This window comes from Maniola jurtina, chromosome 15 (assembly GCF_905333055.1).
Source record: "Maniola jurtina chromosome 15, ilManJurt1.1, whole genome shotgun sequence".
NCBI lineage: Eukaryota > Metazoa > Arthropoda > Insecta > Lepidoptera > Nymphalidae > Maniola > Maniola jurtina.
The window spans coordinates 4,870,065-4,897,259 of NC_060043.1; the positions used below are offsets into that span (position 1 = coordinate 4,870,065).

General features: G+C 36.2%; 3 protein-coding genes and 1 pseudogene across 6 annotated transcripts in view; 3 read left to right on the forward strand and 1 right to left on the reverse strand.

Annotated features, from left to right (window-relative positions):
• The first annotated feature begins 155 nt into the window (after nt 1-155).
• On the forward strand, nt 156-22,462 carry LOC123872528 (protein disulfide isomerase CRELD1-like). The gene is made up of 2 exons (XM_045916848.1): nt 156-1,505; nt 22,428-22,462. Exon 1 carries the CDS (start codon nt 382-384, stop codon nt 1,492-1,494), a length of 1,113 nt encoding a protein of 370 aa, XP_045772804.1. The 5' UTR covers nt 156-381; the 3' UTR covers nt 1,495-1,505; nt 22,428-22,462.
• The window catches only part of LOC123872517 (active breakpoint cluster region-related protein), a 28,186-nt gene continuing 2,992 nt past the window's right edge, over nt 2,002-27,195 (reverse strand). For all 4 annotated transcript variants that reach the window (XM_045916834.1, XM_045916833.1, XM_045916832.1 and 1 more), the window contains exons 4-21: nt 26,192-26,348; nt 24,414-24,663; nt 23,794-23,938; nt 21,591-21,732; nt 13,681-13,797; nt 12,923-13,108; nt 12,532-12,729; nt 12,169-12,288; nt 11,527-11,649; nt 11,038-11,235; nt 10,320-10,529; nt 9,838-10,033; nt 9,360-9,553; nt 8,817-8,980; nt 8,155-8,294; nt 7,345-7,490; nt 6,600-6,724; nt 2,002-6,233 (exon numbers count right to left, since the gene is read on the reverse strand). In XM_045916834.1, the coding sequence (XP_045772790.1) occupies nt 5,990-6,233; nt 6,600-6,724; nt 7,345-7,490; nt 8,155-8,294; nt 8,817-8,980; nt 9,360-9,553; nt 9,838-10,033; nt 10,320-10,529; nt 11,038-11,235; nt 11,527-11,649; nt 12,169-12,288; nt 12,532-12,729; nt 12,923-13,108; nt 13,681-13,797; nt 21,591-21,732; nt 23,794-23,938; nt 24,414-24,663; nt 26,192-26,348 (3,055 nt within the window). In that variant the 3' untranslated portion in view covers nt 2,002-5,989. The remainder of the gene's footprint in view (nt 6,234-6,599; nt 6,725-7,344; nt 7,491-8,154; nt 8,295-8,816; nt 8,981-9,359; nt 9,554-9,837; nt 10,034-10,319; nt 10,530-11,037; nt 11,236-11,526; nt 11,650-12,168; nt 12,289-12,531; nt 12,730-12,922; nt 13,109-13,680; nt 13,798-21,590; nt 21,733-23,793; nt 23,939-24,413; nt 24,664-26,191; nt 26,349-27,195) is intronic.
• LOC123872523 lies at nt 14,466-17,639 on the forward strand. The gene is made up of 4 exons (XM_045916841.1): nt 14,466-14,607; nt 15,084-15,178; nt 15,273-17,022; nt 17,286-17,639. Exons 1-4 carry the CDS (start codon nt 14,544-14,546, stop codon nt 17,516-17,518), a joined length of 2,142 nt encoding a protein of 713 aa, XP_045772797.1. The 5' UTR covers nt 14,466-14,543; the 3' UTR covers nt 17,519-17,639.
• Nucleotides 17,737-20,576, forward strand: LOC123872531 (annotated as a pseudogene).

Below are 27,195 nucleotides of genomic sequence, written 5' to 3' on the forward strand. Positions count from 1 at the left end.
AAGGTATGTATTTTAATACAAGAATATCAGTAATATCAATATGCTGAATTTATTGAATTAGTTTGAAATTAGTTTTGTAACTAGCTCTAGGCTGGAGTCATAGATTAGTATATGTCGCAACCAAAGAGAATGTAATCTCTAGTCGCAACTTACAGATTTGTCAATGTCAAAAACAAAAAATAAGAGGTTATGTTTTATCAACTATTTACTCAGCTTTATTATTATATTTTCAGTTGGTTTACAGTAACAATAATTTAGCAGTTAATTCTATACTGTAATGATACTTTATTGGTAAACTTTAATTAAGTACATTTTGTAATGTATTACAAAGCATTACCTAGTTACTTCCAGTAAGGTATAAAAGTTATAAAATATATCATTATGGCTACCAATACTTTACCACAGCTTCTAATTTTATACATGGTGTTCACACTTAAGGAGCCAATCATTTTAAGCCACAAACGGTCTCTAGACACTGAGAAATTGAGATCCAATAAATTAAATGAATGTCTGCGCTGTAAAGTCTTGACAGATTCTTTTAGTACCTGGCTTGATAGAACTTCCCGTGGTAAACATGAAGGTGGTGACGCTGCTTGGGAAGAAGCGAAATTAAAATCATACTCACGAAGTGAAATGCGACTTGTTGAAATTCAAGAAGGCCTGTGTTCTGAACTAAAAATACATAAAGACCACTGTTATGCACTTGCTGATAAAGCTGAACAACTTTTAGAACAATGGTGGTTGAAAGAAAATTATGATAATGCAGATATATATACTTGGTTGTGCATTGAAAATCTTCAGTATTGTTGCCCAGTATATCATTTTGGTGAAATGTGCACTCCTTGCCCTCGTGATAAAAACAATGAAATATGTGGAGGTAAAGGAAAATGTGATGGTGATGGAACACGAAAAGGAAATGGTACATGCATTTGCAAGAAAGGATATTCAGGAAATAATTGTGAAGAATGTGCTACAAACTTTTATAAAACCTTGAATGCATGTAAGCCATGTCACAGGGCATGTAGTGAGTGTCACAATGATGGTCCAAGCGCTTGTGTGCAGTGTGCTTCAGGGTGGACTATGGAATCAGGTGTATGTGTTGATATAAATGAATGTTTGAATGAATCATTTTGTACAGCCAGTGAGTTTTGTGTTAACACAGCAGGCTCCTATACCTGTAAATCTTGTTATAAAAGTTGCAGGACATGTGTAGGTCCTGGCTCCAAAGAGTGTACATCTTGCAAACCTGACTATGTCTTGTGGGTTGGAAAATGTATGAGTAAGGATCATCAAAAAAATCTGTTGAACAATGCATTTAAGAGAGCAGCTTGTTATTTATGTTTATTTATAATAGTAATGGTTATACTTAGAAAATCAAAGTCTTTAGCATCCTTTGTAGCATTATTAATTGCATTAGGTATATATTTTTATGAGAATACCTCAGATATTAAGTTAATTGATTTGTACAAACTCTATTATGAAGATGTTTTTTAGAAACTATGGTTCATTAATATACGTATAGACTGTCTGGTTCAGGCTTTAGCTGTGGCTAGTTATCTACCATCAAAACTACCAAGCAATTTTCCATATCAGAAATATTATGTCACCTAAAAACCAATTAGGGACAGGTATGGGTAAATAAAATGTACCCATTCAGGTTAGCTGGTTTCCATCTAGACTGCATCATCACTTACCACCAGAAGAGATTGCAGAAGTCTTATAAAATGTTCAAATAAATAAAAGCTTCTTTTAAAGGTGTATTAAAAATACATTTTATTGTGAAAGGTTTATAACTACATTTAGTATCATTTATATACAAAAATTAAATACAATTAACCAAAATGTGTTCTTATACACAATACAATACATATAGACAAATATTGATGCACAAAATTATAACCATAGATAATTGTTATTTGATTTTAATCCATAATGTAATACAATTTGAATTTGATCGACTATGCCTATCTAATGTAAACTACCACTTAAAATGTATACAACTATTGTATAAATAATAAATTAATTATACTTCATGATTGTAAATCATTGCAATGGGTATATTAAGTTTTTTTTTTTAATAATAGCAGGTTATTACCAAAGTGTATAAATTACTCTAAACTATTAAAAATCTTCTGTGATGTCCCTTAACCATTATTTTGTAAAAATTACTATGTTGCTTTATTATATTAGCATGTTTGATTTTGACTCACAAAGTCTGTTTAGCTATATTTATTCTATCTATTTAGTCTTACTGCTAAAATTAATAATCTACCTGTAAATAATATAATCAGTTGATAAGTTACTAAGCAATGTTGCTATTTTGTCAAAAGAGACCATACAATTTTTGACTAATAACATTGCTGTAATCTACAAATGCTGTATTTAAAAAATAGATTATAAGTAACCAATTTATGTTATCAACAAATAATAGATAGATGGATTATTAATTTCAGCCAATAGTATAGCTGAGTGGACTTTGTGAGATCGAAGAGCTAAAACAATAAAAAAAAAATCCAATTTTTGCCCATAGAAATGTATGTGTTCATAATGAACTTTGTGGTTATGATCTGGTAAAGCATTACCAAATAATATAATGACGGTAAATAATGCATAATAGTTTTTTAATATGAATTTACAAATACCAAAAATATTTGTCAGAAAGTTGGCCAATCCTATTTCTTGTCAAAATTCTATAGATTTTCAACAAAAATTCATTACAAGTGTGTCACTACAGTAATGTGGATCTTTGGTGAGAAAGAAAACTTGATTATTTATAATGATTTATAATAATAATTATAGTTAAAAAGATATTTTTCTATCCTAAGTGACAAATATATTATTATTAACAAATGAATAAGAATAAGTAATAGTGAATTCAACAAAATCATTAGAACTTTGAAAGAAAAAACTTTGTTCTAGAACATTTGTTTTTGGTAGCTTGTTTTTTATATTAAGTACTAAATTAACATCATTATAAACTACTTGTAAAAACAATAATAGCTGTAAACTAGAATCAGCTTTTATATGCAGACAAAAATATTATTGCAGGCAAATAAAAGAACTAAAGATTTATGGTATGAAACATAATTCTAAAATATTTAATATGCAAGACTAGCAATTTAAATGCTACAATATGTAAAACAGTGCATTCACAGTGTTATTTAAAATTTTATTGACTTTCTAATTGATGCATTCCATTTTACAGTATAATTACTAAAGATTTTTGAAAATTAAATAATTTACAATGTTATTATTATCAGTCCATTGTATTGTTAAGCTTATATTTTTTTAGATTTCGGTCCCTTTTAATACTTTATGAATTGCAATTAAAGTGCTTACATATTCAGTCTAAGAACACAATGCACATTATATATTATAGTAATGGGGTGATACAAATTGTCTTATGTTTTGAAATAGTAAATACTTATAAAAATCTTAAATGTAATTTTCTGAATTACTTGTTTACTTAGGAATGTTTTAAATATTATTAAAGAACAAGAAATTTAAATTGAGATGGGAAAAATTACAATTCAAATAATATGTAAGGGCTTTATAAAACTAAAATTTTAAATTTCCTTTTAATTAAAACTTATGTCATCCATACTCATTTACCAAAAAAATTTAAAATCAACATTTGAAAATAAAACCTAAAAATGTGCAAGAAAGGTACTTTCAATAATAAAATTGAATATTCATTACTAAAGGTATGTTTATTTTTCTAATTAAACTTCTAATATATTAAGTCAGGCAAATAAGTTTCAGCCCAAAAATTAACAATTTCTACTTGCTAAGGTTTGTGCAAATTATAATTCCTAATGAATATATTCAGTCTGTTTTATTTTGAATGGAATGCTTCTTAACGTGGATTGCAAATGTATAAGGCATGCTAAATATTGTATTTATAATAATACAAACACAGTGGTATATAATATAATAATAACATAAAAATCTTACGTTTGCACTCGTATCGCAATATAATTACAAAACTTAATACATCAACTTTCTGCTCTTAAAAAACACTCTTACAAGATTAAAAATATCACCAGTTCAATAAATAGCTGGACTGGAAAAAATACTAGTTAAGTGGCAACTGCGGAAGTCTTTGATGGCGAAAATTGTTTCCAAAATAGTTTGCTGAATTTTGGCATAAAGAGTAATGGGCAAAATGGTCCTCATTGCGCCTATTTCTGAATCTGGCTTACACAGAAAGATAATAAACATATGTACCTATATTATGTACAAAGGGAATGGAGGGTGCAGAGTGGGAGACAGATATTCTGGTAGTTATATTTTCTTAGTTTTTAAACTAGGACTAAGAATAATGACCATTTAGAACCAGTTTTAAAATGGTTTTTATATCTCATTAATCAAAATGACTCTTTGCTAAGCCGCATGTGGTTGGGTTGTTGTGAAAAACTTTTCCTAAATAAGTTTAAGCTTTGGGTCAAACTACATGTTTCATTATGGTTATTAAAAAAAATTGAAGAGGCTATTTTGCCCATTGTTCTTTTGTTAATATGACCTTGAAATAAATACTCTTTAGGCATATTTTTGTAATTTGTGACTAAAGTAAGTTTTTATAGAGCTTATATAAATAAAATTAAAAATCTTTTAGCTTAATATTAAATAGATGCACGATCAATAAATAAAATGTACGTAACATCAACTTGACATTACGACGGGGGCAGTTTTGGGCCATTCAGTTAATATTGTGGGATTTTTCTGATAAACATCGTAGCTTTTATGAGCTGGAAAATCCGAGGGTGGGTTTGGGGTTTAATCAGGGTTACCAGATATAAAATAAATATCATATATACAAAAATACAAATACCATATACACAAATACAGAGATATGTACAAAATCTCTGATTACAAAGAAAAATTTCTGTCATTTATTGAGATAATACTTAAGACTTGCTTTCAGGGGCATTTGTGTTGTTAGTTTTTATTGTTTCATATAATAGAATTTTGAAAGACCAATAATATTTTTATAGACATTATAAATTTTAAAATTAACAATCCTCCAATGGAAAATACAATTGTAACTCTCATATAAATATGTGAAACCATTTATTTATTCTAAGAACTTTTTATTGCAAAAATAATGTGACTAAAATGTCAGATTCAGGACAGACAAAGGGCCTTAATTGCTGATGTGTCAAGTAAAATTATGTCATCTGGTAACCCATGGTTTAGTTCAATAGTTGCATGCATCATAGCGTTGCGGTGCTTGTCTCCCCTGTAGGGTTAGTGTATGAAATTTTACATTTCACCTACCTTAAAAGAATTCGAGCATTGAAACACAATAACGTCAGTAAAATGAACCTTAGATTTTTTTAATTGAAAGGCAAAAATACAATACCAATCCAATCCATGTATGCGTCCACAGCTGGACATAGGCCTTTCCAAGAGCGCGGAACAAACACGGTCCTCCGCCTTCCGCATCCACCCGCTCCCCGCCACCTTCTTCAGGTCATCGGTCCAGCGGGCAGGAGGTCGTCCCACACTGCCGTCGTACTTACCGGTACGCAGTCTCCACTCCAGAACATACAATACCAGCGATATTAATTTCGCTTGGAGCACTGGCTGCTGCAGATGTATGGACAAAATAGACCATCATGGCAAGGCAGTTAGGGTCCCGTTTTTCTATAAAGATAGTGTTTCGACGCTGGAATTCTAACAACGTTGGTGAGATGCATCTTATACTAACCCTACTGAGCACTTTGTATTTGCTAGGTTCTAGTGGACGTGACAAGGTGAAACGTGACGCAAAGCAAAAGAACGTATAGAATTACATCGAGTCGAGGGTATGTGGCGCCAGTCGCCCGCGACAGAGCAACAGATGATTAATGTTCGCATGGTACATTAGTCTGACGCTGTGTTGCGGAGTCGCTGACGCCACAACGCTCCAATCGAAAGTCCGCCGTTAGATGGGCAGCTACGTCAGGGAGGCAGTGAAAACATTCAATATAATGGGGGTTGAGGTGATTCAGTCCAATAGTTGCGGAGTGTTGCCGGCGTGCGGGCGATGCGCCGACAACTGCTGCGCGAGGTGCCGCTGTTGCAGCAGAGTGTAGAGGATGCCGGCCTGAGCCATGGCGTCGACGGTCCCGGCCGCGAGTTGGTCGGCTCGAAGCTTGCCGCCCTGAGCGCTCGGTCGGAGCAACGTGGGCCCGAACACTGTCGCTAGATTGTGCAACGACATCTTGTTCTCGCTTTCGTGCTGGTTCACCCTGTTTAAATTGTACATGAAACCAGTTGTATGTGAAATTACAGTATGTATTATGTAAACCACACATCCAAGCCGCGAAGTTGTCAAATATCCAATTTGTCCAAGTAATGTAAATATTGTTTATTGTGGGTCAGTTATCTTTTGGTTTTAAGGATTTTCACAAAGTAATATGAGATTTGAACTGAACCAGTGGTAAAAGCATTAATTCAAAAGTAGGTACTATACTTGTAAAAGTTAATTTGAATAAAAAATCTTTTCTATTTGTAACAATAAATAAAATGGTATTTTTTTACTATCATACTGATTCAGAAATCCTAATGATTTATAATAAACCAAATATTTATTATGGTGGGAAATAAAAACTTACTTTACAAAATGGTTCAGAAGGAAGTCGATACAATTCTTATTGAGATCTGGCAGTTGTGCGTAACACTTCAAAAGTGCGTGTCGCCTCGTTTGCGCCGGACCCGAATCCGCTGACGCACCTGCACCCTGAGACGAACATCCATACTAATATTATAAATACGAAAGTGTGTCTGTCTGTCTATCTGTGTGCTAGCTTTTCTCGGCCCAACAATTTAACCGATTCTGGGTACAAAGTTAGCTTACATCACGGGGACGGACATAGGCTACTTTTTATTCCAGACAATCAAAGACACCAAAACCAGAAGAAGAAAGAAAGATCCTGAATATATTTGCAAGCAAGATGGACTCACCAATGCTTAAACACATTGTTCAAGTGTTGGTGAGGCCACCTTTGTAAATATTTCTGAATTTTTGCCACAAATATTTATAGTAATAGGTACTAACATTCTATTTTAAGTGTGTCTGTATACTAACAAAATTGAGCCCTAGTTGCTTCAAATAAAAAGATTATTAAAGAGTTCCCACTGAATTCTTGAAGGTCCATCTGCTTAACCAATTTATATGAAATTTGGCACAGAGGTTTTAAAGATTAGTTACTAAAATTTATTCCTGTACAGATAATCCAGCCAGGGATCAGAATATGAGGTTATCTCAAAAGACGGGGTTGTTGAGTTGTTTGAGTTTTGATTAAGCGGTGCGATATGTGACAATGATCTTTGTGCAAAATTAATTATACGCGTACGTACCTGCGTTGAGCCCCACGCACGCAACAACTCTGGGTACAGCGCGTCAGTGAATAACGCTTCGGGCAATTCGCGTAAGTACAACTTCAGGACGCCCGTCACCGAGTGGACGTCGACCTCTTTCAGTAGCTGCTCTGCTTCATATGCATCTAAAACAAGATAAACTTCATACACTTAAACCCGACTACTCCTTTGTCTATCTAAAAAAATATATTGGGTTAATAGGAACTGTCGATAGATAGCGGTAGTAGTATTCATAAACGTTTAATAGTATGTATATTGTATATAGTAAAATTGTTTATCTGTCATTGGTATAATTTTAATATTGTATACTTATATTTATTCCTATTTCTTTTCACATCCCATTCGATACGATACTTATTTATCTACTTATTCAAACAATTTTGCGGATTGCTCTTTCTGTACCATTATTATATATATTACTATATATTACGAGGATTGTTTTTTTCATAAATCCTGTATTTCTTTAAAGTTTACAATGGCACCGATTTTATTGTCTGTGACACCAGAATCGGCTGAAAACAAAAACACCTGACTGACGCTAGAGGTTAATGAACGTTGCGTAAAAAGGCCACTCGAAGTCAATGCCGCGTCGTAGATGAGGTATTGACCCGAGTTTTGCACGCTTACAAGATAAGGCAAATGGTTATTGGCATTGGATTGTGCTAAGGTAATTTAATAATAATGTAAAGTTTTTGCTAGCGTTCTGGTTACAACCTGCATAGAGATTTTAAATTGTGTAAATATTTCAATATTGGAGCATTGTAATGAGTGGATGAAGTAGGTACTGACTCGTCTCGAAGCTCTTCTTCAGGCGGTTGAGGTCGGACGCGCTGCCGGATACGCGGTAGATGCCCACCTCGCCGATGCCGCGCCGCTCCACCTCGCGCACGCAAGCGCTTATTATGAACGGGATGTTGCGCTTCTCACGTCTAAACACATACCACGAAATTCAATGAATATATTAAAAAAAATTGGTTACACATTTTAATAGGTAGACATTCGAATCGGGCGTTTGAGTAATTGAGTGGCGCCAAGACAGAGCGACGGATTAATTTACTTTGCAAATGTAGAGAACGCTATTCGGTGCTCAGTCGCGGCGTCACTGACGCTATTCTAGACCACCTTTAATAACCAGATAAAAAAAAAAAATCTGATGTGATATTATGTTGGAAGCACTTTAGATGTGAAAGTAATACTTTTTAAAGACGTTCGTGCGTGACACACGTGCGGCCAGATGGTATGTATGGTTATACACAGAAGACTTATAATGCGCTCCGAGATCAGTACAAAACTACGGAACCCTAAAAAACGTCTTGAAAGTGATGCTTGGGCTCTCACGACAGTGTTGTGCATCGGCTATGTTTGAAGCCTTGTTCAGCCATGCGGCAGCGAGTCACCGCCCACGCCCACCCACTCGCTCAACAACTATGTACAAGGATGTGTTCGCTCACTTGGCCACGTGCGTGATCTTTGCGCCGAACAGCGCGCCCGGCTTGGCGCTGGGCACGTGGCGTGCGGAGCGCTCGGGCGGCAGCACGCGCACGCGAAGGGGCAGCGAGCCGCCGCCCACGCATACCGTCCGCGACACGCTGTCGCCCACCCACTCGCGCGATAACTATAATATAAAAACAATTGGTCATGTGGACGCGAATTGCATAGATCGGATTGGCTACTACAGTCAGTGTGCTTAGTATGAGATTATCTTACTAACATTGATAGAATTTTAGTCAAAACATTATAACATCAAAGTGAAATGGCCCTAAAAGTCCTTGATTTAGAGTCCACCCATTTTAATTTCATAAAAGTGTAAAAGTCCGTGATTTAGTACCACTCATTTTAATTTCACAAAGTTTCCGCTTGCAGCGCTGGCTGGGTACTTAAGGTCCATTTTACTGTAACACTGAAGTGTTTCAATGCTGAAATACTTTCAAAGTTGGTGAAATGTAGAATCTTAAGTTTCGACTTGGCCTTGTAGAAGTAGTGCTGTTTTTCACCTTAACCGTGCACTTCCCCCTCAGCACGGGGCGCGCGGCGTCTTCGTACAGCAGCAGGCGCAAGTTCTGCGAGCCCTCGAGGTCGAGCGTGAAGCTCTCGTTCCAGCGAGGCTGCGCGCTGCGGCAAACTAGCTTCGACTTGGCCTTGCGGAAGTAGTGGCCGTACGAATCCACTTCTACCACTATGTAATAATCTGGAATAGGAAGTGCAATTAATATTTGTATGCTACTTAGTTACTATCTATGTTGTGTGGAAACTTTAAAACAAGTGATATTTAACTCGGAAAAGTTAGAGATAGGTCATCGGAATCGAACCCTAGACCTTTCCGAATAGGTGCCAACGTCATAAATTAACCGAGTCATATGAAAAGACTCGCTGTTGAACACGATATATGTAGACCAAAATCGATGGAGTAAAACCCGAAATAAAGCGAAAGCTTTTGACACGCCTAGTTATACATTCCGGGTAAAAACTCACCTGCGGCAGTATCCAAAGGCGCGGTCATGCCTCCTATGTGCAGCTGAAGGTCCCCTAAGAGCAAGGAGTCATCCCGTCCACTGCGCAAGAGATACGAGCCCATATCGGTCTGTAAGTAGCTGCGGCACGCCGTAACCCAGCTCTGCAGCTCCAACATCGATACCGTGCTCGTCCCCGCGGGCGGCGCTGAAGATGCCTGGTGGAAATTAATTTAAGTTAGCCGGGCCAAAACACTATGATGAGACGCCGCATCGACAAAATCTGCGAGCTCACTCGACGCTTCATTTTACTCGCACTGCACCATTCTTCAAATGTTTCATTACTTATTAATAACAGAAGTGCAAATGCAAGTCCAGGCGTCTTCGAGTAATCATATAAAAAGATTCCGACCTATTGAGAACCTCCTCCTTTTTGAAGTCGGCTAAAAACGGCGGCTCGTTACCAGGGTCGATCTGCATTACCTAAGTATTCTGTGCTATTACCTGTAAAGCGTGTATGGAGTCGATCCACTGCGTGCGCTCGTACTCGGAGCTGAGGAAGAACACGTGCTGACGCTGCAGGGCCGTGGAGCCGGGCGCGCGCGCTCCCACGCGGAACACCAAGTTAGGCGACGCCAGTACCAGTTGTCCTTCTAGCTCTGCGAGTTTCTTGCGCTGCTTTTCCGCTGCACCTCGACCGCCCAGTCTAATTTTCTGTATCAAAAAGTTTTTGCTGACATATACAATCTCTTAACTTAATTGGTATACCCGGCATCATTGTATTGCTATCTCAATCACAATACTCCTCATTTTAGTTTAGTGTCTGTACACGCCACATATTATAAATTATAATTATATATTTTATTACGCTATCACACACACATCCAAACACACGCAAACATATAACCCCTTTACCCTCTCTCCTCCTTTCACAGGAATCAATTAGTTGCCTTTATAATCGCCCCCGAACGCTTGCGGCGTTTACGCATATCGACTACACGTCACCGCAACTCGCAAACGCCTCGTTTGCTCACTCCATGTTTTTGAAAAAAAAACCCAAATGAAACCCGCTAAAGAAACTTATAAAACCGCTAACTACACAAAAACCGCATAAACTAATCTAAAAATTATATATTTGCGGCCGTTTGGGCTGGTACTTTATAGAAGAGGAACTTCGCATATGGCGTCGCCCCTGATGTTGCTTATCCAAACTAAGACTAACCTTATCATCCTGCAATCCCCTTTCCTCCGCAAGTATAAGGTCGCGTACGGTGCAGGCTTGCGACTTGAGTGCGACTATGTTAGCAGGGGAGGTTTCTCTCTCCGCGGCGATATTGGTGCCTTCGTCCTCCACCACCACTATGTCCGGAAGTGGTATGAACCATTTCAATTCGAATGTGAACTTATCTCTACCGGACGCCTAAAATATAAAAGGTGGAAGGTATAGCGCATAACTGAGTAGGCTCCTGCGGTTGTGGAACGGTGCAGGAGGGGTAACTCTCAAGTTCTATTGGGTACCAATATACCTAAAAATACATTTTAACAAAAATCCAAAGAAAGAAGTTCAATCATTGCAAAAGATAATCAATCAATCATTAAAAAGATGACCTTTTAAAATAAAAAGATCGTCATTATAAAAATGATTATATTATTTTTCATATTTTCTGGTGTCCTAATAAATAAATAAATAAATAAATAAATAAATATTTACCTTATATTTGGCGCAAGCTATAACGTCATTGAAAAGAAATAGATGCCTCAGTTTTCGATGCCCATCTGACAGTTCTACAATAAATGAATTCTTGACGAGCCTTCTTTGTGCACGGTCGGCGTTCTGTAAATATAAAACGTTTTTGACCATACCGAAAAAAAATCCATCAGAAGATTGAGTGAATATAATATCATGTGTATCGTGTATGCCAGACACCATTATGTCCTTGGGATCTTACCTTAGAACTTATTACACTTACCCAGCGATTCTACAAAACTTGTACGACCCAAAAAATAAAAGCAATGACCTTATTTGAAATTAGTCAAATTTTTAGAATAAATGCTTAGGTGTTAAGTTTTATTTTAGAATAAATATTTTTGTTTTATTTAAAGAAATCCTTTTCGAATCCTTTTAAAAGTGTCCAGGACAAGAGGCCTTAAAAATATATATTTTGCGTTATTAACTTCATATTTAAGTGTTAAGGTTTATAATAATCTGATGTTGTTCATATTATAACATTTCGTTTCAGTATTTTGTAATAAAAAACATAGATGTGAATGTGTGCAAAACTGGCCACTTGAGTGATGCCAATTTGTTCGTGATTGGTCATCTATACCTACTATTCTACATCAATGCGCTTACCGGAAACATAGACTTTGTTTGTATGATATTGAATTCGTCAAGGAAATGCTGGGTCATGTTGAGCGCCTCCGTCAACATCGCGTGGTCGGGGTGGCTGGCCGGTGTGTATTTAATGAGATCCTAGAAACAAACATTAGGAGATTGGAGCTAATTTGGTTGTACACAAATTCTAAATTGCCAAAATTCTGTGTCAAGATATTGGATCACTGGGTGGTGACTTACGCTACGTGGTCGCTACTTTGACTTTGATCAGTAGTTTGGGAGAGAATTGATTGGCTTGTGTAAACAGACTGGTTGCGACACGCGACGTCGCACGTCACGTCTGAAAGCGCAGTAAACCCGCGCACAGTATCATAAACTCACATGCAGGACCAGCGCGTTCTTCTGTACGCGCGCGACAGGCTTGTGCAGCAGGTCGTCGAGCGACACGGGCTGGCCGCGACACGCGATCTCGCGCGTCAGGTCCGAGAAGCGTTGCGAACTCGCGCACCGGCGTCGCACCGCGTCCGTTGCTCTACCGTAGTTGTGGAGGAACGCTCCGTATACGTTAATGTTTTCAGCCTGGAAAGAATTAAATAAAACCTTACATTTTTCTGAAATAACAGAAAACAAATAAAAAAATACCATAGTGGGGGTACGATATAGAGATCCTATAGGCACAATCGCAGATCTCTAGATCCACCACAGCACCCCACAAAAGCAAGTTTCAATTTGTTTTTTGTACATGAAATATATCAAGGAACAAAAGGCTTACCATCTTTTTAAAATGAATGCCAACAGATAGAGGCTCTTCCCAACTTGCGACGGCATTCTTTAGACCCTCGAGAAAATTTTTATGCAATTCATGTAATTCCGATATCTTGTAGAATATTGTACCGAACTCCTCTTCGGTTATCACAGGTTGCGAGGTGGATAGTGTTGCTTTGATAGCATTCATATACTGTTAAACAAACAAAAAGTTTAAACATTTAACGAAGAAAAGGGACTCTCCCAATCGCTGTATTTTTAGCAAACCTTTGACCATATCGGCAATGAAAGTGTACAAAGTTAGTGATTTTCTCAAATTGTTATAGTGGTAGATTTAATCATACTTAATTTAGTGTGTAACGATAGGGTTGGCAATTGGTGTACAATGTACATACAGGTCACTTATAAACACCTCTTAAAAATTACTACCCATATTATAAATACGAAATTGTGTTTGTTGGTTTATTGGTTCGTATGTTTATCCGTCAACTAGGTTACAACGGGGCAACGGATCGACGGATGGAGAGTGAGATGGGCTTTTTATCCCGGAAAATCAAAGAGTTACCAAGGGACTTTTATAAACTTAAATCCACGCGGACGAAGTCGCGGGCATCAACTAGTACCAAGCAAATAAAAAAACAAGAACAGTTACGAGTTTTAAGATTCTATAAGTAACTTTCGATTTCTGTAGGAACTTTTAAAGTATACAGTAACACTCGCGATCCGACGCGATAAAATGATACTAGCAAAGAAATACATTCTCACCTTCTCCATAACATAGAGACATTCTACATAGACAGTTTCGCTTTCTATAATGCTTGTGACGATACATCGATGCATAGTAAGTCGCTCGGCCTCTGCATTGTTGCTGATATTGGATTCCTGAAAAAATATAAACTTTATTGCTAAACTAGCTGACTTCTCCCTGGTTTCGCTTATAAGTATATTATATACGAGTGCAAAATCTTTCTCGTGAAAATTTCTATATGATGATAACCGCAAAAGAAGTTTAGAAACACAAGGAATAACGAGCTTTAATCCGCCAAAACAGTCAAATCTGCATAGTAGAATATACAACATGCGATATGTACCGCTACCACAAATAGCCCTTCAGTCCAGTAGTTTGACCTGTCCGTTGATAGATCAGTCACTCAGTCAGTCAGTCACCTTTTATTTTTATTTATTTAGATTAAGCTTGTTGTTCCTTGTGTACCACCGACTTTCGCAAAGTTACTGCCTGCTTGTATATAACGGAAGTTTAGAACTACCTTATATGCATTACACACACACAAACTTGTAATACACAAATAAACGCAGACTGCTTTATAGTTTTATACTATTTAGAGATTTCAATCGAAAAATAAATAGGTAAGTAAGAATTTTCTAAATTGTTTCCAAAGATTTTATCAAATAGGTAAATAGTTAATCTGAAAACAATTTTATAGGATTTTTCTTTGCACCAATACATTTTCCGTTGATTTCATAACAATTAACGAGCAATCGCGTTATTGTGAATTATTAAGCCATGGTTTATAAACATACCTAACTACATTTAAACAATTTAAACAATTAGTGTTCATTTCAAAGCCGCATTTCGTATGGTGAGAAACTTAGAGACAGCATAAGTCATGTGGCTGTCTTTTATTTGCGTTTGCATTTTCTACTCAACCTTTGCCAAAGCGCAATTCGACAGTAAGTAAATCTAATACGTAATATTTGAGAACAAAAGAAAAAGAGACATTTTTGAGTTATAATTAGGTATACAGATTAAATATTTTAAACACATTACCTACCCAGGAAAGCGATAACAGACTAAACGACTTTAAGGATTTTAACAAAAGACCGTCGAAAATAGTATACATTTTTAGGGTTCCGTATCTCCAGAGATAAAAGAGACCGTTATAGGATCTCTTGGTTGTCCGTCTGACTGTCTGTTAAGATCCATCAGGGGAATCAAAACCTATAGGGTATTTCGCGTAGACCTAGAGACCTAGAATCATGAAATTTGGCAGCTAGCATTGTCTTACAGCACAAATAAATAGAAAAACTGAAAACTGTGTGGTTACATCACAAAAATAAAATTAAGTGTTATTTCTTGTACGATGGTACGGAACCCTTCATGTGCGAAACCAACTTGCACTTGACCGGTTTTTTCTGAACTTTTACAGGTTATGAGATAAATCAAATAGACCTTACTCCGATTCACGATGCGATTATATTCAACGACATCGCTGATATCATAAACGATTTCGAAAACAATATGGTAAGCTAAAAATGTCACATTGTCTATTTTATTGTATTTGTATTGGAACATTTTGTAAAATTACTTTATATTATAACCTAATTGATACTTTTAGAATACTCAGTTGAATGAAAACCTATTCAGTGGTAGCGACAGTGGAGAAGATATTGAAGATTTGCTATCAGAATATAACCACTACTTAGATAAAGAACATAAGCAGAGAATACATTACATAGAAAAATCTAAAGGAAAAAACAAAGTCCCGCTAATACATCGTGAAAAATATACAAAGCTGAAACAAAGTGCGCGGAATAAGTATGACGCTTCTAATAATTTCTTCAACAACATGAAGTATGCTCAATCCGCATTCCCCGAACCGCTTAACTTATTTGTGTCAAAACTAAACGTTGATAACAAATCTGAATATATAGACCGACCACAAGGATATAAAGAAGGTATACCTAATATTCTTACGCAGATGAATGACGAGAAAGCGTTGCTTAACCTGATTCCCACCATTTCAAACTTTAATAAACCAATGTCATCATGTTATTGTTCAGTCAATCAAATTCCTTGCAAGTGTGGTTGCAAACAATGTTTTATTTTGACTGATCCGCTGCCTACTAAAAACTTGAATAGATATGATCATCAGAATATCCTCATAGAAAATTTTCCTAAAACTTCAAAATATGGCCAACAAAATAAAATAAACAATGGTCACGAAGACAAGCTTAATATACGCATTAAGATTGATGTCCAATTGCCTAAAATATTATCTGACCTTTTACGTTCAATACAAAAGTATCGCAACCAAGAGAAAACTACAGAAAGAGAAGGCGTACTGTCAAATGAAATTATTTCAGCTGTAAATCTACCATTTACATACCTCAATTTTCCAATTCCTGTAGATTTACATAAAAAAAATTATAACAAACATGACAATTCTGGCGTGCATAAAATTACTATACATAAAAAAAAGAAAGCGCGTGTAGGTAATAATAGCAAAAAACACACGGGCAAGAAGGTCATAACATTTCATAGTATTAAACAAGACCAACCATTGGGGTACAATATTACTGAAGAAAATAACAGAATCAGCAAGAATAGTTCTGTAAACCCTCAAAGTTCGCTCACAGGAATTGAAGAACTGCAGACTACCAAACCACAAAATGATGAGATGATAACTAACAATACTAGTAACACAGTAACAGAGCTTCCACTAAAAAATCTTAATGATTCTATCAAAACCATTTATTTAATGGTTAACATAACAAAAAAGAATAACAATGATATAAATGACTCGTTAAAAATAGAAAATAGTATAGAAACAGATTTCGTAGAGAAAGACAACAAAACTACAGTTGAACCCCTACGCTTAAAGCGCGAAGCATTGGAGAAAAACTCTTCTATGACTGTTATACCTCAAACACTCAAACAATCTTTTGAGAATAAAACAAAAGATCTTAAAAAGTTTAATAAAACAATAGCGGGAGAAATTGAATTATTATATTGGCCAATTGAAACTAAAAATGTAACTCTGGTTAGATCGAAAAATATAACTGCTTTAATCATGGAGCGAGAAACGAAAAAGGCGAAGCTAAACATGACTTACGATAAAATACGTAGTAACCGAACTGTGGCACTGGAGCAAGCAATATTCGGTGATGTGGACTGGAATGACGTGGATACTGTTGCTCCTATTTTCATGTCCTTTGTTGGAAAATATATTAGGGGTATTTTAACCTTTTGCTCTCAGAGTTTATGTCACTCTATGAACTGCGCTAAAAAAATATGTCTCCACAGAATTTGTACACCAGACAATAGATTCAATCAAAGAGGACACTGTTCAGGGAACAACGAAACAGGTAAGATTTATTATTATTAACGAAATAATGGATTAATTCAGGTTGCCAATCTACACTAATATTATAAAGAAAGGAAGAAGTAACCTCTGGAATTAGTGAACGGATTTTGAAAAAAAAAATTAACCAGCAGAAAGCCACATTATTCCTGAGTGACTTAGGCTACATATTATTTTCAAAAAAATTAGAGATCCCTACTGAAATTAATAAGCTATCTGTTCGAAGCCGCTAGTGGATTATATATATAAACTTTCTTGTTTTTACAGACAGTGTTGCTGCCATGGAATCTATTATGGATTTGCCATCGAATATTGGTTTTCAAATCGTGGACATTTTAAAAGACAAAATGTTGGGCAAATTGTACGGAAAGGCGACTGTCTGTATTATATCTAAATGTAGCACTTTTGTAGCATCAAAGAAAAATTTTCAAAGATCAAAATGTATAAGTAAAGAACTAAATTCATTAGGGCACTGTCCAATAATTGTGAAAAACGCATAAAAACGTCAAAGTACATAATAGTTACGTAACTTTCATCAAACATACCATATCATAAAAACAAAGGTTTTGTGTTTATAAACATTAAGTATTTTACCTACTCTTAAAGCTCTGATAAAACTTGGCGTGTTATTTATCTGTAACCATTACAATGGAATCGGCGAAAGCAATTTTCAAAAAAATTTTTACAACAGAAATGTTAATTGTGCTTTTATTGTTTTTATTTTCTAAAACAGTCCAAGTAAGTTTTGATTTAAATTATTCTTGAAGTATTTATTAATTGACCGAGCAAAGAGTAACACAAAATAATTTTATGTAAAATGGCCCTAAGCCGCAAAGTAAAATTAAAGTAATAGACGAGGCGCTTATAGATTTAAATTTTTGTCGATTAATTTTGCTGATTTTTGTTGATGACAAACGGACTAGGTTTAAATGCACAGACATGTGCGAACTTTAAATAAGGGACATCCCGAACAGGAGACTTGCGTCAATATAATGTACCCTTTTTCAGAAAAAAGACGAAATATATTTTAGCCCATGGTCTTCAATAAAAAGAGCATCGCCTAAAATAATTATTGATTTCGATGATACTGGTCACCCAATATTCAAAAATATACGCGAAGATAATTTTTTAAGTTACAAAAAAATTGCTAAATATGTTAAAAGTACCAAAAGTTTCCCTAGTAAAGATGAATACAAGTTATGGAATTCAACTTATGTTGTGGAGGGAATAAAAAACTTTATAGAAAATAACTTGCAACCAAAAAAGAGATTAAAAGCATTGACGTATTGCAAAAACGACCTGCAATTTTGCAGATTCGTATTTTGCCCAAACATAACGCAGAATTGCATTTTGTGCGAAGTTCATACAAAAAGTAACGATAAGAATTCAACAACATGTGAAACTTTTAATACTAGATTTTTGATCGATCACGGACTCTTTTAAAGGGGTTCAAGAAAGATATTTAACATATAAATTGAATAAAATATCAATTTAATATATAAATTGATATTTTAAGAAAATTTTACATCGCATAGTTTTCAAATATTTATCAAGTTAACTTTAACTAATTTAACATAGAAATTAAATTTCGGGATAATTAAAACTGGCCTGGTATCTTTCTTCATAACTCATTAGGTAAACATTCCCGAAACTGCCTTATCTCCCAAGAGATAGGGACATAGCGGAGGTAACTATATAAGAATGAGGTGGGACTATTCAAACATTTACTATTTGGAAGTTGCGCTGAGTTACCTGGCATCATGTTCAGTTCTAAGAATCTCGTATCTATTTTTGTTTTGTGTGTAGTGCATGGATCTTTAAGTAAACCATATTCACGTAAGTTTTTACTACAATTTTATGTTTAAATATCACATTAAAGGACGTCTATAGTATTACATAAATGATTCTAAAGCACTTATCCCACTGCCGACGAGGAAGCAATTATAGCTATCGACTATTTTCTCGCTCAAGAAACATGTATATGATCCTGTGTCAATGAAAGAGATAAATATGTACATTAATACCTAATTAATCGTTAAATGTGCAAACTGTTGGCGAGAATTCTTTCTTCATTAGTTTGTCGCAGCGAAAATAGCTATCAAAGTAAAAATACATATTCAGCGATGAGGTCAAAATACTAGCATAGTTTACGCAGGGATTAAATGTATATCTCAACTGTCTATCTAAGCGACCGGCGCGAGTAATCGCTCACACTCATACTCGCTCATAGCACAGCGACAAAACAATTCCAATAACACACTCGCTTTTCGTTGCTCGTTTCTAGTTTTCAGCTCAACTGCTTACTCGGTAATCGTCGGCGGTGGGATAAGTGCCTTAGGATGACGAGAATGTAATATTGTATGTACTTCATCGCTTACAGATAACTTATCTGAGGGACGCGGTGTCGGCTCCACATTATGGGGTTGGATAACGTATCCATTTTCATGGTGGAGCTCTGATGATAGCGAAATACCATTTGAAACTGGCCAAGGGTTTGGATTAAGTCGGTTTGACTCATATAACTCTGTAGAAATAGGAAGGTACAATGTGACTTTATGGTGTAACGATCAGACGTGTACCACGATGAAGTGTGATAGATTCGGTTGCATGAATATCACTTGCAATATGTATGACACTGACATAACTGGCGAATGTAGGAGCTTCAACACGAAGGTCAAGCCGGAAGAACCAACAACGCCTAAATCTTCCCAAACTTCAAAACCGCTACGAGAACCTGCAATTGAAACGACATCGAAACCCATTGCGACATCAACAGCTACTTCAGTTATAATATCATCTACAGAACACGATAATGTCCAGGTTACTGAAGATCGCCCGTTGGAATTAGAAGCAGTGTTATCATCTACGGTTAATGAGAATATAGATAAAGAAATCGCGGCTGTTTGATTTGATCGCATACTAATAACCAGGTAAAATCCAACTCCATTCTCATGTTAATATTTTTCAGACATTAATATAATAAGCTTTAATATGTGCAGCCGAAACCGCAATTATTAATATAAAACTTAGCATCTAGTTACTAATACAACTAACAATAACATACTTGTTTAACCAAATACCAATGTAAATACTACTACGCGCAAGACGAGTCATTCCGAATAAAAAAAAATTGCAGGCTACTACCTATTTATTCATAAAACATGATTGTTGTTTGAATTAGCCCTTCCTTACTAATTTATTTCAATGTGCATAACAATTTTTGTTTTGTTTTACAGATGCGAAAGCAAGAAATGATGCTACATACAACTTTCTGTCATTGGATTTAAATAAAATTATCTTGAATTATGTTCAAAACTTTTTTGTACAGTATGTGACAAATTTAACTAATGGACTTATCACAAAATTGAACATCGACTCTTTTTGTTCTGATGGAATATGCTACTACTCGCGATGTCAAAACTATAACTGTGAAATAGAGTTTTGTAAGTATTACCTAATCACAGGGGAGAAGAAATGTTCGGCCAGAAAACCTGTTGATCGGTTTAAACTACAACTCCAAGATACAATAGACAAATTATTTCAAGCAAATGACCATAACTTTAGTAATAAAATGGATGTTAGTGAGGATATAATAAATAAAATATAAATAATATATAGTATTTTTAATATAGTGCTTTCATTCTAAAATATTAGCTACCTACCTTATCCTTTTCTACCTTTCTTTTTTCAATATTTTTTACAAAACCTATTAAACGAGGTATCACTCGAGGGATAAAACCAAATATCTTTCGACTCTCTCTTTTCATATTTTGGTGGTGCTGTTTTCTTTTACAAAAATCTGCACTCAGTAACAAGCCTATAACTATGCTAAATTTCAACTTTACATCTCTACGCTTCTTTTTAAAATGGCTGTGACGGACAGGCGGACGAACGGACGGACTGTATGAAACTACATATCTAAACATCACACTCCAATAGTGGAATTGCTGGATATCCTAATTTAGCTGCCCTGAAAACTTTACTGATTTTACTAGTAAAGAATAACTATTAGGTAGGTAAGGTACATCTTAGGCTAAAACATTATATTACATCATATTCTATTGAATATATAATTTTTGAAAGACAATCTACACACTGGTATTGCCAGTGCCAAACAAGAAGTCATCCCTGAACTTGACTGCAAGACGCGTCGCAACAGCATGTTTTAGATTCAGTGGGGCGTAGGAGAAGAGGAGCACACCAGCCCGCACACCGTACCCCACAGTCACTATCTGCACTAGTGTGAGTGCTACACACTAGTGCACATCGTACACAGTACACGAAAGCGTGGAAACAATACCTGCGCGAGCCCGCACTGGCATCGTAGATCAGACTCAACTATTTAATTGCCGACTATACAAAAACATTTATTATATTATAATAATAGGACCTCAAAAAATTAGGTAAGTTACAAATATTTGACATAATCTAAGGTGCACCAACACATTAAAAGTAGTTTTTCTATATCTGTCCTTTTCTTACTAACCTTGGGAAAAACATGTCAAAAACTGACACCATTACAAAAAAACTAGTTTAAGCAGTTTGGTGCAAGTGGGCCTATTATGAACTGACCTGGTGCTGAAGCTTTCTTAAAACAGGTGGCGTCGCGCCTGCTTCGGTGTCGGAGGAAATAGTTCGCAACAGCAGCGGGGTGTCGCTGGAATCGGCCAGCTCCGAGCTGGTCTCGCTAGGCTCCGTGCCTTCCCCCGCTTGTCTGACAAGATTTAGGCTATTTTAATATGTGTAAATTAAAGATAATAACTTAAATAACTTAAATATCACTTGCTTGAACGGTGAAGGAAAACATCGTGAGCTAAAAGCCATTAAACAAAATAAGAATAATAAGAAGAATATCATGAGGAAACCTGCATGCCTGGGAGTTCTCTATAGCGCTCTCAAAGGTATGAGAAGTCTGTCCATCCGCACTTGGCCAGCGTAGTAGGCTATGGCCAAAACTCTTCTCATTCTGAGAGGAGACCCGTGCTCAGTAGTGGGCCAGCGATGGGTTGATGATGATGATGATGATGAAATTAAAGAATAATAGTGGAAGTGGCAATGGAAGGGTCACATAGTTCAAAAAACCGATCGACGCAAGGCCCCAATGAATTGAATGGCGATCTCGCACCGAAAAGCGCAGCGTTTGCAGATCTCTCACTACACTAGGTGATAGGTTTCTATCACAGACAGATGGACTGGACGAAATTATAAGGGGAACTATTACTAAACATCATTAAAAACGACATTGAAATCGGTCAATATATGTGAGTGCTGCGATAGTACACTTATTGTTAAAAATTGACCTCTACGCATCGTGGCATGTGTTAACTTGATAGAACTTTCGAATTTTTCGTCAAAAATATTCCATTTTAATAATACCTTATTTTCTGACTGATGCTTACATTATAGACATACTAGCTTATGTCCGCGACTTCGTCTGCGTGGACTACACAAATTTAAAAACTCTATTTTACCACCATAGGGGTTGAATTTTCAAAAATTCTTTTTAGCGTATGTCTATGTTATGATAGCTATCTGCGTGCCAAATTTCAACCCAGTTACATCCAGTAGTTTAAGTTGTGCGTTGATAGATCAGTCAGTCAATCAGTCAAAATAATACTAGCGACCCGCCCCGGCTTCGCACGGGTGCTTGAAAATAAAATGTAGCCTATGTAACTCAGGAAGAATGTAGCTTTCTATTGGTGAAAGAATTTTTAAAATCGGTTCAGTAGTTCCAGAGATTACTTCCTACAAACAAACTTACAAACTTTACCTCTTTATGATATTAAGATTTACCGTGGGAAAAATATAGCTGTTAAAAAGTAAGTGGATGAAATTTTTCTTTTCCATGAAATCCTAGAAAATAATGGACAGCTACAGAATTCGAAGACGCTTAAACATGACAATGACGTAATAGGTATGCATAGCAAAAGTTTGATTCCTGTACAAAAACTATGTTATTATATTAATCAAGCAGGTTTAACAAAGCGGCTGACAAATAACATTTACACTGTGATAATTCACGGTAACCAAACCGTTTTAAATGAGTTGCTTCCGTATTTGAATGTATTAAATTGTTGTAAAATTTTTCGACCACCAAACAAGTATGACTTCATCCTGTTACGCAATTCAATTAGGCCAAATGTGTGCCGTCGTATTAAAGCCTAAGGGTTGCTTTGCATTTAAATAATCACAGGGTTACAAAGAACCTCAAAAGGAAAACAGAATCCTTATAAGATCACTTTGTTGTGTCTATCTGTCTGTCCGTCTTTTGTATCTGTCAAGAAAACCTATAGGGTACTTTGCGTTGACCTAGAATCATGAAATTTGGTAGGTAGGTAGGTCTTATAGCACAAGTAAAGGAAAAAAATTTATGGTGAAAAATTAATGAAAATGTGTTCTCATGAACAAATATTAATTAGTATTTTCAATTTGCAAACTAAGAAAACTATACCAAGTGGGGTATCATATGAAAGGGTTTTACCTGTATATACTAAAACAGATTTTTATTTATTTCTATGCATTATCGTTTTTGATTTATCGTGAAAAATGTCGGAAAAATACCCGAGTACGGAACCCTCGTTGAGCGAGTCTGATTCGCACTTGGCAATTGTACGGCAATCGGACACGACCGGAGAGATCATGTACAGAGCGGCGGGCAGGCGCAGGTGGCGCGGGCGCGGTGCAAGTCCTGAGCGGCAACGTGCTTGTACCGCTCGACTCATCCTCGGCATACGAGCCCGCTCCTCCTACAGGAAATGTTCCCCATAGTACTCACTGTATGAAGTAGTGTATGTTGACGTAGTTGGGCGCGGTGGCGCAGAGCGGCGAGTCGGGGGCGGGCGGCGCGGACGCGGTGCAAGTGCTGAGCGGCAACGTGCTTGTACCACTCGACCCGTCCTCGGTACTAGAGCCCGCCCCTCCTACAGGAAATTATGACTAATTATATTATGGTTAATTATAATAATTACTCAATACTCATGGTCCTTAACTATGGGCCTCATAAAAAAGCGGGTTATGGAGAGAACTATGTGATCAAATCAGAAATTTGATCTGTAGAAGAACCAAAGTAACCGACATAGCTCAAAAGCTGAAGTGGCTACGGGTAGGGCACACATTTCACGAAAGTTAGGGAACTTTTAACAAAACGTCGAAGCTTCGACGTCACTGGCAGGGTCAAATGTTAGTAGGTAAATTTGATGCAGGTAGCTCTAAAGTAGCCCTATTTTTCTTTGATTTTACCTCACCCTAGTTCCCTCACTCTAGTTTACGCTGACATAGTGCGACAAAACCCGCTGAACTGTTAGCGTTAAGCTAAATCAAGATACCTTCTATAAATAGCATGCAAAAAAGAACATATATTTTTAAGCTTTAATTAAATCTCACGGTTTATCCTACCTGCTTGTATATAAACATATTCGCCGTCATTAATATCGACCGGTACTTGATCGTAATAAGGCTCGTCTTCAGTCGAAGGTACCGCGGCTGGTATGCTTTCCAATGATATGGGAGCGGATTTATCATCGGAAGCGTCTGGCAGGTCGGGTGTTGTGGACGTCACTTCTTCGTCTATGGATCTAGGGGTCGCCGCACCGCCGGAGCGTTTGCGTTCCGACGATAGTGAGTTAATTGATTCGTAACTTTTGACCTGTAGGCAAAAGTATTTTTTTTAATATACAATTGTATAAACTTGTACCTGTTTTAACCTGTACCTTGTACCTGTACCTGTACCTGTTGTTACTTGTTCTGACTGATCTTTATAATAAAGCAAAGCCTACACTGCGAAACAACTAAGGAGGTTAAATAGTAAAGAAAGCTTGAATGACAATCCGTCATCATTTTTCAAGTTATATCCATGAAAATTGGTATTTAGGCTGTTGGTTAAAAATGATAAAATGTTTACAGATTTTTGCTCAGCGATTATCATAAAACAGGGGCTGTCTTTTTGTCAAGTCTATCAATTCCGGGAAACCAAAACCTATAGGGTAGTTCCCCTTGACCTATAATCATGAAAGGCAGGTATGCTGCCTTTCATGTATTAGTATACGAAATCATATCGAGATCGCGCTGTCCGTCATTAACTTGCTATCTTGTACAGTTGTTAGAGTGATGAATTTTTGCTGGCTTGAGATTTCTAGTACAATGTATGTTTAGAGCCTCAATAGCTCAACCGGTAAAGGAGTGGACTAAAAACCGCCAGGTCGACGGTTCAAACCCCGCCCGTTGCACTATTGTCCTACCTACTCCTAGCACAAGCCTGACGCTTAGTTGGAGAGGAAAGGGGAATATTAGTCATTTAACATGGCTAATATTCTTTATAAAAAATTTAAAAAAATGTACGGACGCCCTCGAGTGTGAGTCCGACTCGCACTTGACCATTTTTTATTTATTTAATTATGGCTAATAAATAAAATTGACTTCAATGAAGTTATAGTATAGTGTATAGGAGTTTCCTCTTATTTAATTCACGTAATAATTTATAATACACGCATGTTATCAAGTACTTGTATGACTAATTTTATAATTGGTTGATTCACGTTGTTTATAATACGAACAATGAATGGTACGATACGGAAAACTGTGAATTAACTCAAGAACAGTGTAATTTATTCTACGCACGACAACTAGGTGGAGATAAAAACATTAACCCATTGCATGCAAAAAAAAATTAAAACATAAAATGGTTTGCCACCATACCTGTCTTTCTTCCAAGATAACTCTTGACTACCAACTACAGGTAAACTCGAAGTTGGTAGTCAATGGGTTAACTCGTAAATTAGAACTCCCAAACTCGATACCTAATTTTTTATATGAATAAATACTTATCAATGAACTTTTCTTGATTAAATATTGCTACATCTATAATACGCAAGACTGACCACAAATTAATTTAGTATCGATATTCATGCCATATGCCATCAGCGAGTTCTAATATCTACCTTACACTTCCATCGTCACAGATGCTCAATAATAATCATCTACTGTCATTAAATCACACAAGTACATATTAAAGTTCCAACTCAATCAATAATCACTATTGATTCAATCAGACAATCGGAACTTGCCAAAAAATCAATTACCAATTATTGCAACAGCATAGTAAGAACCAGTCAACCTAATATAAAGCTTAAAAAGAAAGTAAGCAAGTAAAAAAAATATTTAAGGATAATACTAACTCTCTCACTAATGGATGGTGTGGAGGCCCGACTGCCAATTGATTCCCTTGACTCAGCATTTCGCAGTCTCCGTCCTAAGGATGAAGGTGGACTGTCTTCCGATAAACCTGTTTCAGGTAACGATGCACCTCTTTTGCTGAACACTTTTGGTGGTGGCCTACAACAATTTTTATTATAACTAATTAACAATATTTTAAACTAGAGGATGCCCGCGACGTAAGCTACCTCGGTACCAAATTTCATACCAACCGGTTCAGCGGATTCTCATTTTCCAGGATAAAAAGTAGCCCATGTCTGTCCCCGGGATATAAGCTGACCCTCTACCCATCAATCGGTTAAACTGTTGGGCCGTGAAAAGGTAGCAGACAGACAGACAGACACACTTTCGCATTTATAATATTAAGTATGAATAATAAGAGTGCCCTTCAGTGGTAACTTGTACACATATTATCTCCACACAAAAATAAATTGAAAAGCTCAATAATAGTGTTACTCAAAAGCTGTACAGACTAGAATAGTTTTCAGAGATTTTGATACAACTGAATAGGCACTATTGTTACATCCTGGATTCATTTTTAGAGCCTGCCCAGATGAGAGATAATTGTCTGCGGAAGACAAAAAAATAATATTATCATGTTTTTACTATGGTTTTTGTCAAGCTTTTTAGCAATTTTTGACTTCTGCAGGCAATAGTCCTTAAAGTTAATGGTTGAGAAACTAAACCGTTGTTAATATCATAAACAAGCTGAACAATACATGTTGGTACTTCAATCCGGATCAAACTAACAATTCAAGATACAGCCATAAAAAGATGTATTTCAGAATGTTAAAAATTTTGAATATTTTTATAATAAGTTATGTACATCACAAAGTAAAAATCACGAGGTTCTAAGCTAAGACAAGTTGTTGGTAGGGTTCACTTTAACAGGACACAGAGATGTGTAGGAACCATGCATTCCGTAGTTTTATCTTTCATGGCACAAGCTGTAATTTTTTTTTATTAT

Coding starts and splice junctions, on each gene's coding strand:
- LOC123872528 (XM_045916848.1), top strand. CDS start 382: ATGGCTACCAATACTTTACCACAGCTTCTAATTTTATACATGGTGTTC.
- LOC123872523 (XM_045916841.1), top strand. CDS start 14,544: ATGTGGCTGTCTTTTATTTGCGTTTGCATTTTCTACTCAACCTTTGCC. Junction 14,608..15,083: donor TGCCAAAGCGCAATTCGACA/GTAAGTAAATCT, acceptor GAACTTTTACAG/GTTATGAGATAAATCAAATA. Junction 15,179..15,272: donor ACGATTTCGAAAACAATATG/GTAAGCTAAAAA, acceptor TGATACTTTTAG/AATACTCAGTTGAATGAAAA.